At 43.2% G+C, this 16,434-nt stretch overlaps 1 protein-coding gene across 12 annotated transcripts in view; it reads right to left on the bottom strand.

Moving 5' to 3' along the window:
• The window catches only part of DAGLA (diacylglycerol lipase alpha), a 96,154-nt gene that overhangs the window by 27,235 nt on the left and 52,485 nt on the right, over positions 1–16,434 (bottom strand). For 11 of the 12 annotated variants that reach the window (XR_014009773.1, XM_081200535.1, XM_081200531.1 and 8 more), the window contains 5 exons: positions 11,987–12,125; positions 9,373–9,584; positions 4,131–4,232; positions 3,553–3,691; positions 654–741 (listed from right to left, as the gene is read on the bottom strand). Coding sequence is in view for 11 of the 12 variants with exons in the window: in XM_081200535.1 (XP_081056661.1) it covers positions 654–741; positions 3,553–3,691; positions 4,131–4,232; positions 9,373–9,584; positions 11,987–12,081 (636 nt within the window). In the remaining variant the exon portion in view is untranslated. The remainder of the gene's footprint in view (positions 1–653; positions 742–3,552; positions 3,692–4,130; positions 4,233–9,372; positions 9,585–11,986; positions 12,126–16,434) is intronic. The other variant, XM_081200530.1, reaches the window with a different exon arrangement.

The raw sequence follows: 16,434 nt of genomic DNA on the forward strand, positions 1-16,434 counted from the left end.
ACTCTTCATAACGAAGAATAATCTAAGTAATACTTGATAATCTGACAGCGCATCACTTTTTCAGGTCGTTAAAAAGAAAGTGCTGTCCATTTAAAATGAGTCCATCATTCTATGTCCTTTGCCAGTTTTAGTGGTTTAATAAGTTCTGGACAGAGTTATTCTTTCTTGCAATTGCATAAATAGCTTAGTTACAATCTGATTGCAATAAATATGAAGCCATGCAGATGGGAAAGGGTTGATTCTTCCTCTACTCTACTGCAAATGTCTCACTCTGAGTTCCTCACCCATGGTTATGTCTGCACCAATTCTTTGTAATTATTTCCTTATATAGGGCATGAGTGACTTGTGCCAGAGGTGCAGCACCCATGTGTGGAAGATCCCAACAGGAGTCCAAAATGCCATGGCTCCTTCCACCATGTTCACAGCATATTCAGAGATAATACAACTGAACATTCAGAACTGTTTCCAGGTCTCTTAAGCATGCAATCGGGAGATTTATGTACACATCAAATCACATGGGGACTGGCTGACTAAACTCCAGATAAGAGTTCTATGAAATATTACATGAAGCAGATTTACCATTGATATCTCTCAGTGTAATGGTCTGAGAAAGCAGATATTTGCTTTGTGATGAAAAGATAGGTGCTACTTACTGACTGGGAATCTTTTGTTCGTGTGCAGCAGAGGAAAACTTTGAGCCGTCGGGTCCAGCTGCTAGCCTGCCCTTCCTCCAAACGGTGCCTTCAACATGCAGAAAGGAAGAGTTTACAAATGGATTATGGCGGGGGGGGGGGAGACATAAATTTGGAATTGCTGTCCTTTGTGTTCCTCCTTCTTTGCAGAAGGGAGTGAGAGGTTCTTGAAGCAGCTCACCAAACAGTTCAGAATAGAACGCTGACCAGCTTCACCTGAGAATGTGAATCTACCTCACACTGATGAAGCCCTACACAGCATGAAACAGCATAAAACAGTAGAGGAAGCTATGGATCTTATGGGAACATCTGCAGCTAAAGCGGAAGCATGAGACATCTTTTTCAGAACATCCTTGATGGGCTGGGGCCCATCCTCCTGTGGCCCAAACTCATCCACCCACATAAAAACTGCCTGGCAAATGCAAACACTGTAACTGAAGCCCTAAAGGTCACAAAGCCAGCTTCAAATTTCCTACACAGAGCCCCCTCTACCCATCTGTCACAGGAATCTTTGGGTCCCACTTCCTTTTTAGAAGGAATCACAGCCAAGGAATATAAAGCTGCCATGGGTGGATCAACAGCAAGAAAATGAAGCTGTTGCATAATCTTCTCATCAAAAATATGTTTCTTAGCAACCAGAGACACCAGTTTAGCCTTATTTGGATGGGCCCACTCAGCTTTCTAAGCTGAGTCAAAAATGTATGGAAAAGGAACAGTAACCGCCTTGTGAGAAGCTGATGGGAAGGCCTTCTCAGCACCCACTGAGGAGGTGGCAGTTACAGGAGCTTCCTCCTCCCCAGTGAGCTCCTCCCCAGGAAGGGTCCAGCAAACACTCCTTCCCTGCAACTGCATATGACATGAGGATATGTGGAATTGGGTGCAGATGAACCACCAGTGAGAACTGCTGCTCCATGCTTTTCTTGTCCCACTGATGGCCTGAGAACATAGGGTGCACCCCAGCTAGGCATTCTAGCACCTAAACTGGTGCGGCTTATACCCCCCACTCCCGAAACACCCAGAGACAAAGAGGAACTGGGCGGAAGAATCAAGAAAACACACACAAGCCAGTGGAAAACGAGGTGCAGGAAGCAGCTAGGGAGAAAAAAGACAACAAAAACAAAGCACCCCTTCTTCCACACACCAACAGGAGAGGAACAAAGGAACAGAAACCAAAAAGACAGACACAATAACTAGGGTTGCCATATTTAAAACAGTGAAAATCCAGATAGAAAAGTTGTTGAGCTGTTTTTGCAAAATCACATAAAAAATTGACGTTTTTGAACTATTTTTAAGGAAAAGCAGTGAAAATGACACTGCCGACATGGGTTGCCATACGTATGAATTTTCCTGGACTTTTTTGCTGATTTCAGCCCAGACACTGCTACAAACTACAGTATTCCAGATATGTCTGGGAAATTCCGGATCTATGGCCACCCTGCAATAACAGAGGAAAGGCTTTAAAATGTAGAAAAGGTTCTGAAGAACACAAAACAACCTTGACTACCACTGGCTGCAAGCAGGATTAGTCTGGTAGGCGGGAGAACTCCTCCCCCTGGAAGGGAGCCAAAAAGGCTCTAGGGACTCGGCCTGCCATGTCCAGTAGAAGGAGTCATCCCTTTTAAGGAATGTCCTCCAGTCTCTTCTCACCAACAACCAAAAATGAGACAGTTGACTTTTAACTGCAAGCCTTGACTGAGAGGAGTGTAAGTTGGACCCGTAACAAAATTCAGCAGTGTAGAGTGCTTCTGCTCAGGATATTCAATTCTATCCCTGCTCCTGCCAGTTTTCTTTTGTTTCACCCAGCAATCAATCAGTATCCAGTACCCACCAAGCATGCTCAGTCTGCACTACATAGTTTTGCAGGGGTTTTTTTTGCCCCTGCTGATTTTCCCCCCTCTACAGAATTTTTGTAATTCTGTGAATCTCATATTCCACGCTCTTGTTGTGGATGGTGCTGTTTTGGCTACCTAAGGACTGGGCAGTCAGAAATCTGAGTTTTCTATACATACACACAAGTCAACCCTGCAATAAAATGTTGCTGTGTGGATCCTAGCCACCTAATTCTATCCCCACTCTGACCCCCACAACATTCAGTATCCCATGCCTACAGATAATGCACAGTCCTCACTGGGCGACTGTGAATGGAGGTTGCCTCCTAGGGTTTTCCCCCTGCGTGTTTTTTTAAAAAAATGATGATGATGATGCTATGAGCAAACCTGAGGGTGCCCCCATGCATCCCAGTATCTCCTGTGTGTGTGTGTTGTCATTTTAGCTACATCAGGACCAGCACTCAGAGAACTAGGATCACTATTAGTATATACAGTGGTATCTCGGGTTAAGTACTTAATTCGTTCTGGAGGTCTGTTCTTAACCTGAAACTGTTCTTAACCTGAAGTACCACTTTAGCTAATGGGGCCTTCTGCTGACGCTGCGCTGCTGCTGCATGATTTCTGTTCTTATCCTGAAGCAAAGTTCTTCACCCGAGGTACTATTTCTGGGTTAGCAGAGTCTGTAACCTGAAGCGTATGTAACCTGAAGCATATGTAACCCAAGGTACCACTGTACAGTGGTGGTGGTTGGAAGCAATTGTCTTCAGCTGGGTGTCCCCCCACCAACAACTGACAAACAGCAAGCCCTGTCCACATGTTGCATTGTGAGCTCCTTTTTAAACTGCCTTGAGTGGCAACAGAGGAAGAGGGATACTTAGGTGAAAAAAGGAAAAGTCCATATAAATCAGTTAATCAGGTCACAACACAGTTTTTTCAATCATGAAACAAATCAAGGAAAATAGCTTCTGAGTTAGATACATTAGATACATAATCCAGACTCTATCTTGTTGAAATGCTGTTTTGTGACTTACCTCAAGTTGTACGTCCTCAAGTTACGCTGCCTCCTCTTTGTGGCTCGCAGTTTGACAAAAGTTCTTCCTGTTGGATCAAAGACGCACAGGACAGTGATGCAAACACTCAGAATGACGACCCAGTTGCAGACGACCATTCCTGGTAAAACAAAGAAGATTCAAATGCTCAATTCCGAAGTGTCATCTATGACTCTCTTGGCAAGTTAGCTTTGAGTTTATGGGGTTTTTTTCTGAAGCAACACACTCAAGCTGAATTTCACTGACCAAAGTGAAGGCATGCATCCACAGTAACACCAGGGATCTCAAAACCAGATATTATAGAGTGAAAGGAATTATGGATAAAACAGTAGTTAGAGATGTACTGTTGGATTCTTTTGTAAGGATTTGCACTAGTTTCCAGAGCAATTGCAAAAATCCATACAATACCTAGTCAGGCAGCAAAACAACAGCTACTGTCCTTCCATCCATACATACTAATTGAAGTTTGTGCAATGGTTAAGTCTATCCGCAAAACATTCAGGGTGGGTACATTTTTATAGGCAGAAAGTGAATTCATGCAGAAACCTTCAAATACACACCCAAAGTGACACTCTTGGCAGTAACATCATTGCAGGAGCTGTAGTACTGGGTTAACCAAACAATGCCCACAATAGCATAGATAAACTCAATCACCAGGATGGCTGAAACAATAAGAACATAGTGCATAATAGCAGCATTATTCTAATGAATACCTTGTTTCAAAGATGTCAGAGACCACCACAGTATTTCTTGTTAGCAGTTCTCATGTATCCATTCCAATTTATTATTTCACTTCCAGCAAAACCAGATTTTTGTCTAAGCTCAATTAAACATACCCACCCCCATTTTTCAAGGAAAACGCATAAAAAGAATTACATTTAGGAGCATTTTATACTAATGCTCAAGCAAAGCTCCCAAAAATCTCTCAGCAAAAACAAATCTTTCCCTCATCCCCATTGAGCATCATAACAAATACTTTCCTAAGAATATGGACATATTTCTAGATAGGTAGTACAGCAACAGGAAATAGAGTTTCATACATAAAATCTTCCTCTGTTCCACTCCAACCACTAAAATGACAGAACAGCTGAAAGAATTGTCTTAAATGTTTTATGATGCTATGTATTTTAGATCTGATGTCATAATATTTTTATATGTGTACCCCAACCTGGGACCACTTAGTGAAGGTGGATTATAAGTGTTGTAAATAAGTAAATACTCCCAATCCCATTTCTCTCCTGAAATCCACCTATGATATAGTTCAATTCCTCATTGGCTTTAGCAATCTCAGGTACACATGAGTTTCATCTGATTCTGGCAAAAAAATAAATAAATTGGGGGGGTGAAAGAGGGGGAGGCAAAATGCAGAAATATAGATTGTATACTAATTGACTAGACAGCAGAATCTTGGACCCTGAGATGCTGATGAATTTCTTCAAGCTTGAGCTCATACAATTCTATGGTTCTATGATTTTCCCAACCTCAGACTGGCTCAGAAAATTATCCCAGGTGTTTGTTTTTCATTTTGGGGAAAGAACTCTGAGGCAAACTGGAGCGAGCTCACCCATCCCTACTTTGACTCAAAGCAGAGCATGGCAGATAACAACAACATGTTACTATTGCAAGAAAGTAAAAGAAAAAGCCCATTAAGCTACATATCTAATTTATAAGACATAATTGCTATCATACTGCATTGCTCAGTTCTCAGATATCAAAAGGTGACATTTTACACAGTCTAACAAAACTTTTCAGTGACTGGAGGTGCTACCTGTAGCATGTAATTTCAATTCCCCCCCCCCATATAATTCCTTTTATCAATAAAAGATTGAATAAAATGCTGAAATGTTCTTTTTTGAATGTCACACTCCATTCTCAGGTAAGAACCTGTTTTCTAAGTTTTCACAGCACTTCAAGCTAAACAGCTAAAGTGTGAGTGGCAAAGCAGCTATAGATGTGTATATATTTTGGTGTAACTGTTGCAGATGTGTAACAGAAATTGATCATGATGAGCAACACATTACCTCTCTTCAGTCCAGGAAAATTTTTTTAAGTGATTAAAGAAAAAAAGATGTATTTTTGGATACTCATGTAGCCATTTAAAAAGTAGTTCAAGAAGAAAATGTGCTAGGGTCCATCTCAGCAACGCACCTCAATTCAAGAAGGGGAGGGGGGTGTCTTACTTTTTAAAAAAATTCCCCAAAAGTTATTATTTATTTATAAATCTGCCACTGTTAAGTTAGATCCGGTGGCACGAGAGTGAGAGGTAAAGGTAAAGGGACCCCTGACCATTAGGTCCAGTCGTGACCGACTCTGGGGTTGTGGCGCTCATCTCGCTTTATTGGCCGAGGGAGCCGGCGTACAGCTTCCGGGTCATATGGCCAGCATGACTAAGCCGCTTCTGGAGAACCAGAGCAGCACACGGAAATGCCGTTTACCTTCCCGCCGGAGCGGTACCTTTTTATCTACTTGCACTTTGACATGCTTTCGAACTGCTAGGTGGGCAGGAGCAGGGACCGAGCAACAGGAGCTCATCCCGTCGCGGGGATTCGAACCGCCGACCTTCTGATCGGCAAGTCCTAGGCTCTGTGGTTTAACCCACAGTGCCACCCGCATCTCTACGACATCCCGCATCACTACGCCACCCTCATCACTACGACACTGAGAAGCCACTCCTAAATGCTCCAAGGAATAATCTCTACCAAAGTAATGTGAGAACCCTTTTCTTGTAACAAATGTGAAGCTGCAGCTCATGCTGTGGAGAAAAGCCCCATTTTTTCTCCTTCAAACTAGTGCCTCTCTTTTTTGAGGTTATCATATTTACCTGCAATCCTCAATATTTTGCTGCTACTGGCCAGTAGTTCCGACACCATCAGCGATGAGAGCACTTTATCCCTGTACCAACTGAACTTTTCAGATTTTTAAAGGGCTTTTCCTAGTTTGCTTCCCTAAAGAATGATAACATCTACTTTGTATATTCACTGATTAAATATTTTAAGTAAAATTAAGAAACAAAACAAAAAAGAGGTTCCAGCCCCTGCAAGGCTACCCACTAATGTTCACTGAATGGATGAATTCAAGGCATGGAAAGGAGAAAAATATGAAAACCTTTCTATGCACAGGGGTTTTTTCTGAATAGGGAGGGAATAATTTAATTTCTTAATAGTGCTGCCACCCACCAACTAAGAAAAGTTCTTCAGAAACTGCAAAAGCTGCTTGCAAGGTAGCATGGGATAGAAGCACTTTTAAGATGAGAAGCTGAAAGCATTGTTATAGAGAGAGAGCTTCTTGCACACTTTCCTAGAGTGAGTCTTGGATTTTATTTGCTTTCCTCCCCTCTCCCTCCACTTCAGCTCAGTTTTAATTTGGATTCACAAACTTATTTAAGCAAGGCTCAGAAAAGGAGTAACCATGCCTACAAAAAATTACATCCAGTGAAGAAGTAATTAAACAAGAATAGGCAGCAATGTCACAGCGTTTAGAATTGAGTTGATGCCCTTCCTGTGTGCAATTTTTTTTATACAATTCTAATAAAAATATGTGTCTCAGACAACAAAAATAAAAACACCCATCTAGAGCAGAGGAAGCCTAGTTATTTCTATACAGTGGTACCCCGCAAGACGAACGCCTCGCAAGACGAAAAACTCGCAAAACGAAAGGTTTTTTCGTTTTCGAGTTGCCTCGCAAGACGAATTTCCCTATGGGCTTGCTTCGCAAGATGAAGCTTGCCCCGCAAGCTCCGGGGACAGCGGGTCTTCCCGCTGTCCCCGGACCTCTTTTGAAGCAAGGGGCGGCGTGGAGAAGCGATCTCCCCGCAGCCCCTTGCTTCAAAAGAGGTCTGGGGACAGCGGGGAAGAAGCGATCTTCTCCCCGCAGCCCCAGGTCCGGGGACAGCGGGAAGCGCTTCCCGCTGTCCCCGGACCTCTTTTGAAGCAAGGGGCGGCGGGGAGAAGCGATCTCCCCGCAGCGCCATGCTTCAAAAGAGGTCTGGGGACAGCGGGGAAGAAGCGATCTTCTCCCCGCAGCCCCAGGTCCGGGGACAGCGGGAAGCGCTTCCCGCTGTCCCCGGACCTCTTTTGAAGCAAGGGGCGGTGCTCCGAAGCCGGGCGGCGGGGCGGGAACACCTTCTGAAGGCGGGCGGGGGGCGAAAGTCTTTGTTCCCCCCTGCCTGCCTTCCCGGGAGAGCGGAGAAACACAGCGCGTTTCTCCGCTGTCCCGGAGGGCTTTTGAAGGCAGGCGGGAGGGGGGAAGACTTCCCCCCCCGCCCGCCTTCAGAAGAGGTCCTGGACCTCTTCTGAAGGCCGGCGGGGGGCAAAAGTCTTTGCTCCCCCCGCCTGCCTTCCCGGGGCAGCGGAGACTTCTCTGCTGTCCCGGGCGATCTTAAAATGCTGGCGGGCGGCAGCGAAGCCTTCGCTGCCGACCCCCAGCATTTTAAAAGCCCCCGGGGCAGCGGAGACTTCTCTGCTGTCCCGGGCGATCTTAAAATGCTGGCGGGCGGCAGCGAACCTTTCGCTGCCACCCACCAGCATTTTAAAATCGCCCCGGGACAGCGGGGGCTTTTAAAATGCTGACGGTCGGCAGCAAAGCCCTCCTGTCCCCGGAGCTTGCGGGGCGGGAGGTGGGGAGAAGGGCTTTTCTTCCTACCGCCAGCCTTCAGAACAGCCTTCTGAAGGCTGGCGGTGGGAAGAAAAGCCCTTGTCCCCCCCCCCCAGCCTTCAGAAGAGGTCGGGGGACAGACTGTCCCCGGACCTGGTCTGAAGGCGGTTTCCCTAGGAACGCATTAATTGATTTTCAATGCATTCCTATGGGAAACCGTGCATCGCAAGACGAAAAACTCGCAAGAAGAAAAAACTTGCGGAATGAATTAATTTCGTCTTGCGAGGCACCACTGTATGATATGAATGGAAGGCCAGTTAAAAATGTTGTGAGTGAGCAATGCCTGTTTCTTTTTTTCTGGTAACATCTTTGAGAATCAGGATGTCTTGAGGGAGACTGTAGGGAAAGGTTATACGTCCTTCAAAAGACAAAGCAAATTCCATGCACACGTCATCAGTGGAAGAGATTCCTTTAAGTAGCCAGTACCTACAAAGAATATTTTGTGAGAGAGGAGGGTTATCAATGGAAACGTTTTAGGACATGTGTACAAGCAAGGGGAGAAATAAACTTATGTGCTCAACCACGGCAGGTGGGTTTAGGTTTGGTTGTGTGCATGCTAAGCATGAATTAGATTTCTACCAAAGAAGTATCAAGGCACATGGAGAAAGGCAATCGTTACATGCAGTGTCTGCATTTCTGCAGGATGGCATGGTAAATGTAGTTATTACAAATGTAAAATGCTAAAAAGCAGACAAATGAAATGATGTCTTATGCCATTTAACAAAGTGAGGTGATAGGGATCCAAAAAATTAAACTAATCAAAAGTTTACATAGGGTAAATTTATGCAGCGTCATGGGGACATCTGGCAAAAATTCAATCTCTGCATTTCCCACATCTGTAGTAGAAGTGAAACAAAAACTAGTTTTATAAATGGCTTTCCCCTGCTTAACATTCAGAGGATGCTTCTAGACTAAAAAACATCCTTGGTGCTACCAATGAAAATGCCTTTGGATGAAGACAGAAATTCTGGAAAAGAGATTCTCCTCTGCAGTATGTATATTCTAAATGAGCAGAGTATTTAAATGGCTGAAAAAGAATGTGTTTTGTGTCTGCTTATCTGTGTGCTGACGGGGAAATCCCTTGAGTGTATAACAGATGGTTGCATCAAGTTCAAAAATTTATAAAGTCCCTTGGTCACTGTCACTTACCCAGTCTGACGTACAGGACATATTGCATTGAATCCCGAGGTTCTGTGTACAAGATGCTGCCACGCATGCTGAGCCAGATGATTGCGACTTCTGCGATCATGCAGCTAAGCAGAATACCCAGGTAGCCTCTGCCGTGGTCCACCAGGTTGAGAGAGCAGGTCTCATTGGGGTTGTATGCCAGTCCAAAGAGCACCACAGAAAGGATTATGAACCTGCCACACATAAGCACATACAATATTCCCTTGATAAACCTCAAGGTACCATATACATGAAAAAATAGTATTCAAAGAATGTCAACAGCAATATTATGATTGCAGGTCTGTGAAAATGTCTCTTTTTAATGTTTCCATGAAGTGCTTAGTTTATTTTATGCGCTAAACAAATAAGTACCATATTTTTTGCTCTATAAGACTCACTTTTTCCCTCCTAAAAAGTAAGGGGAAATGTGTGTGCGTCTTATGGAGCGAATGCAGGCTGCACAGCTATCCCAGAAGGCAGAACAGCAAGAGGGATCGCTGCTTTTGCTGCGCAGCGATCTCCCTCTTGCTGTTCTGGCTTCTGGGATTCAGAATATTTTTTTTCTTGTTTTCCTCCTCCAAAAACTAGGTGCGTCTTGTGGTCTGGTGCTTCTTATAGAGCGAAAAATACGGTAGTTAGCTTTGAACATATTCACAACTGCATACATCTAATAAAACGAGCTTTTGCCTATCAAAGCTCATCCCATAATAAAACAGTTATCCTCTCTAAAGGCATCAGAGCCCTTTTAACATTTTATTCACAATGTAATTATCTTGTTACTTTGAATGAAATAAATTTGGCAAGAGTTTCCAGAGTCAGCCACTAAAGGAATGCTATCAGTGGTATTATATTCAGTATACACCTGGGTCTGGGTTTCTGTGATTACAGGCAAATATCACACTTAGCCAATTTCAAATGTTCCACTAATGTCATCCATTTATTTGTGGTATATGTTTAGGGATTACTTTGATAGTAAAATGCTGCTGCTTAGCTAGTGGGGATTTTTTTCCGCCCACATGCAGATTTCTGGATGGCATCCCAGAACACATTCTGTGTCCCTCTATAACTGAGAGAAAGAAAATTCCTTTTGACAGATCTGTCTACTTCTCCACTGTCATCAGGAGGTCTTAAAATGAGAATAGTAAAGGCGTGGACATGCTTTCAGTAGTCACTAGAGGGCAGAAGAAAATGTGGCAGGCACACGGTGCTGTAAACTCTACATTGAGATTATAATGTCAATATGGTATTACTATTCTTGCCTACTTAATGATTTTATTATACATGATACATGAGTGTGCCCACATGACAAAGGGTAAAACAATAAGCTGTCACAACTTTCATCACTTTGCTTGCCCTCTGGGAAGATGTGTGGCAACATGTAGATTCCCCAGTACACCACTGCTGAGTTATCCATAAAGAAACTTGTTAGTCAGAAGCAACCAAGGAACAACTGATAAGAAGCAATCATACAATATTGGTTTTACATTATAACACCTGACAAACTAACATCCTTGGTTCATTCCAGGACTGCAATACCTCAAGGACTGCCTCTTTCCATGTGAACCTACTTGGACCCTGAGATCATCTTCTGAGGCCCTTCTTCATGTGCCTCCTCCTCGAGAGGTCCAGAGGGTAGCAACATGAGAACGGGACTTCTCTGAGGTGGCTCCCTGTCTGTGGAATGCTCTCCCCAGGGAAGTTTGCCTAGCACCTTCATTATACACCTTTAGGCACCAGACAAAAACGTTCCTTTTTAACTAGGACTTTGGTTGCTCTGATTTACATCCTATGTGCTTTTAAAATGGGTTTTTTGGGGGGGGCTATTGGGTTGCTGTTTTTATTTCTATTATGTATTTTGTGGTTTTATATCTTGATTTTATTCTGTGAACTGCCCTGAGAACTCTGGGTATAGGGCAGTAGATAAACTCTAAAATAATAATAATAATAATAATAATAATAATAATAATAATAATAATAATAATAATAATAATTCCATGGGATGCCATTGTAGGGCTTTAATTGTGACAAAAGTTTTCCATACTACGTATTAACAGAAATGGTGAGAAGGTATGAAATACACTTTACCATGGTTTTATCAAGATAATTCAACAGTGTGTTGCATTAAATTCTGCATTAACTTACCTTTCTAATGATGTGAATTATGGCATTAGTCTAAAAAAGACTGATGTTATGAGTCAACACTTGGGAAATCCCACCAATTGATACCTTTACTGTATTCTTTTCAGTGCCTGACAACATTCTGAGCTTTAACATCAGACGTTTAGAAAGTTTGTATGAGTTTTAAATTGCTTTGTTGTGGTTACAACTTTATGCTTTAAACAATGGTTATAAATGATTAGTGATGATTTTATTGCTTTATCTTTTTTGAAAACGGCTTTGAGGATTTTTCTACAAACAGGCTGCATATACATTTTATGAAATGATTTTTTAAAAAGGCAGTGTTTTGAATGACACTTTTTATAAGGGAGCAGGATGCTACCAATAACTGGAAAAAAGAGTAGCAAAACAGAACAAAAAACTCTGCTCATTAGTAGAGTCATGGAAGCTTTCTGCTCAGGTGTATGTTTTCACTTACCAAGTGGTATGAAGGAGAAAGAGAAAGATGGCTGGCAAAACAAGGTCATCACTGCCTACAGACCAGCGACGACGGAATACCACAATCCCTGGCATGGCTAATGGGTCAGGGGAGGATCACCAGGCACAATGCTCACCTTCTGAAACAGAAGAACAAATAGCAATTAAGCAAGGTTTTTCCAGCCATCACAAAAACATGGCTGCTCACTTGTTCCAAGAACAGAATAGTTGTAATGATATCTCAGACAATTTCCCCACACAATTCTCACATTTGTACCCTGCCACTCTGAGTGATAGGTTAGGTAGTGATCCAGTTTTAAAGTTTAATTTCAACCCAGGGCTCCCCTTTCCAGTTGGACATTCTATCTCCTACACCATATTGGCTACCCAAGTCTCTTTCTCAACCCATGGCCATAAGGCAAGCCAAATTCATTTTTGTGAACTGCCATGGTCTCTGATTAATGTGGCCGTCCAGATTTATTTTTTTTTTTTTTTAGATTCAAACTGGGCCCTCCAAAAGCTGAAAGTAGCCTCTAGGTGCATGACCCAGTGCTACTGACATAGGTATATTTGGTATGGCTGTCTTCAGTACCCACTGGAGAGGCCGTGGTGAGTGACCCACATGTATGCCACCCACAGGAGGATTTTGTGCAGGATTCTTCAATCCTTTAAAAATTACATTATTATATGAAAGGAGGGGTGCCTAGCCACATAGTCACATGTGCATTCATGCTGCCTTTAGTAAAGGAGAGGGGGGCTAAACATTCACCATGTTGTACAGTAAATGAAATGGGTTAGGTAAAAATCACTTGCAACCTAGTCTTGTTACTTTCATCACTCCAGGACCAGAAAACGGGGGCTATTTAGCAATCTTTAGAAGCCAGAGAGTCTCCCCTTCCCAACCCCCTTATAAATGTTCATATAACTACTAAAAGCTAAACACTTGCTCTTTTAAAACTGAAGGTTAGGTAGATTCTGCAGTAATTGTCAGGATGATTTCCTTATTCATGCTTTGATGGTTTGAATGTTTGATCATGCCCAGCAAAAATAATATTGTGCCATTTCCTTGAACATGATGAAGATGAGGCGGTCATGCCACAATAAATGTGTTACTTTTAAAGATGCTCATGGGCTTGTTGTCGTTATTCTGATAAAAGAGTATTCTTCTGGAGTTTATCCCTAAGGGCATGCAGATTCCTAAACTTTCTTGATACTGCTATTCAGAGCTACAGATGATGCAACACCTGAATGTTTAAAAGAGGCATTAGGAGGATCAAAAGAAACACAGCTATAGATGAAGGGAGGTGAGCATTAGCTGAAAGTGGAGTAAAGCCCATGCTCACTGGATTCCAATTCACAAGATTAGTGGGAATCTTATTACAGAGCTCTGTATTGGTTACTGATCTTTTCTAGATGCCTGTGGAAGCTCTAACAGGTAGCTTAGCAACTTTATTCCATATTACACGTAGGATAAAAGCACTGAAATTTTGGGTTTGGGGACATAATCTAAAGCCAGTCCTATGAACTATCATAAGGTATTCAGACTCTAAATTGCATTTGCACTTGCAAAGAAGTATGGATGCTAGGTTGGCATTCCCAAACTGTTTCCCTGGCAAGAATGCTCGACCAGTCTGCTAACCTACTTTTAAAAAATTCTGGAATTCGTATCCATATTGGCACCTATTAATTTGTTCATTTTGGTCCAGTAGGTCCTCTGGAGAGTCAGCTGCTACAACATGGTGCTTGTGACCCAAATTCCAGCCTGTAACACAGCCTGTCAAAACCAATGAAGTGGAGCTTCCTGAATGGGTGGGTGGCAATTTTTCTACAGAATGATTCTTCTGAAGAAAGAGGTCCACTCAATCAGGAAGCTGAAGTTTGTCATACATGACAAACATTCAAGTTTTTCCAGTTTTGACAGTGAAGTCTAAGCATACAAATGTATGTATCCCTGCATGAAAGTCAGCTCCACTGAATGAGGTAGGACTCACTTCAGAGTAAATATGTATGGTACTTGTCAAATGTTAACCTTTTCAAGGTGTGATAAACAAGGTGCACAGACATCTCTGTCATATCTTCACAGGATTGTGCATGGAAATGGATGTTGAATCACAACCAAAAAACCCACAGGACAACAGGAAGGCTTTTGATATTGGTTCTCCAAGACCAGCATATACAGTATGCCCATGATGTTATTAAAGCAGAAATTCCTACCCATATGTCTGCAAGGTGTTAGTCAGGTTATGGGATTTGCAACAGGAAGGTTAGCCACATCAGTTATAAAGTGTATCAGTTTTAGCATTATGAACCAAAGCATGATGCACATAATCTAAAATCTTGCTATCAGCTATTTTTATGACTGCAATTAGACACTGAGACTTTTGAATCCATTGGCTTGGATACTAAGCCTTCTACAAGTGGAAGAGCTCCTTCTGTTTATAGAAGACTTTAGATTCAGCAGAAGATCCCGCTAATGAATAGCAGGGGAGGAGATCTTCACAGATTCATGTCATACTTTTGTGGCCATAATAACAGACTTCTCCTAGAATAGAAATGGGAATGCATTCACAGCTGGAGGGAATCCTACAAGTAATATTTTGGCTGCAAGCACCTTGGGCTGGATATTCAAAGAGCTTCTGAGTTATATAATTCATTTTACCACTGGCATCAGTCATCTCAGATACCAGTGTCACACTGGGATACTAGACAAAATTCAAGAGCGTTCCTAGTCTAAATCTGAATATCAGAATATCAGACTGTAAGGTCCATAATTTATCCACCCAGAAACAGTAATTCTGCTAACTCATCTGGCCATAAGGAATGATTCATTTTTCTATGGACAGCAGCTGTACAATAATTCTCTTCACCCAGCACTCTGCTCACCCAAGCAACTGTTCAAAAACTTCCTCTAGCCTGAACACCACAAACAGAATTTTTTTTATACTTCACCCCCCGCTCCCCACAGCTTATGAAGAGATCTCCCTATACCCCTTTGTGAAACACTAGAACTGATACAACAGATTGCTCTGTGAGTCGCCCAAACCCAGCTTGCATAGCAGCTCCATTCAAATTCAATGTCTAAAGAGCCTATTCTCAGTGCCCTTGCAGCAAGTGGCAGCTGTGGTTTTCAGTCAGCCCTTGCTTGCTTCCAAGCACAGCTGCCACAGGCATACATGCCGAAGGCACGTGCTGAAGCCAGCCCAGATCATCCTTTGGCAAGTCCCCCTGAATATTTCTGGATATTTAATGGCCAGATGCTTCTCTAGTGCTTCCTTTTCTCAGAAGCTTGTTAATGGCAACATTGCAGTTGGGGCCTATGCATAGAGTCTTTCCTACTCACAAACTCTGGTGATGAATTTCAAATTAATCCCTACAATATACTGTATTTTTCACTCTATAGGACGCACTTTTTCCCCTCCAAAAATGAAGGGGAAATGTGTGTGCGTCCTATGGAGCGAATGCAGGCTTTCGCTGAAGCCTGGAGAGCGAGAGGGGTCGGTGTGCACCAACCCCTCTCACTCTCCAGGCTTCAGGCAGCTATCCGCAAGCCTTCTGAGCACGGCGTGAGTTCCCGCCAGGCTCCGAAGGATTGCGGATAGCAGCCTGCAGCCCGGGGAGCACAGCGCTGCGCTCTCCGGGCTTCAGGTAGCTATCCACAAGCCTTCGGGCTCTGGGGACTGGTAGCTATCCACAAGCCCCACAAGCTCTGGGAGCAGCAGCAAAGTTGCACGTAATCTTGCCACCGCTCCTGGACCTGTTCTGGGGGCTGGGGTCGGGGGAAGCTCGGGCTTCCCCCGTCCTCAGTCCCGCGGCTGGGGGGGGGAAAATAATTTTCCCCCTTAATTTCCCCCCCTAAAAACTAGGTGCGCCCTATGGTCCGGTGCGCCCTATGGAGCGAAAAATACGGTAATTCTCAACTCCATAAGTCAAAGCATACAGCACTTGTCTATATGGCCTTTCCCCGCAGAATGTGTCCTTGAAAAACTGGTGATTTTTGTACTGCTTCATGGGTGGAGTCACTACCCTGTTCTAAATATCCAGGTTGGTTGTACTGGTATTGAGTTTCTTTCTGAAAATGAACATCACTTGTCCACAATGTCCTCTTCAATGTCTGAACAGGTTCCAAGAGACTATCAGGCCTAGGAGAGGTTTTGCTGCTTTGAAGGATAGTTGAGGTACCTTGAAGGGTCTGCCTACTAAATCTAGCAGTAGGAACTCAAGCCTTCCACATAAACCAGAGAGCCTTTCTCAGCTGAAAAGTTTGCAACGGATTTGACAGCTGAAAGTGGCTCCATTTCTATTCAGGAATAAATAGCTTAGCTTCCTGATTCACACCAGTAGTACTTCCTCTGTTCTTCGCAGAATAATTTGGCAAGAGTAGGTACAAGGAGGGGGGGATATCTTCCTGATGTCCACAGCATCTTAGTTCTCCTCAGTCCTGCCTGGCTA

Source organism: Podarcis bocagei, assembly GCF_964188305.1.
Source record: "Podarcis bocagei genome assembly, chromosome: 1".
Lineage (NCBI taxonomy): Eukaryota > Metazoa > Chordata > Lepidosauria > Squamata > Lacertidae > Podarcis > Podarcis bocagei.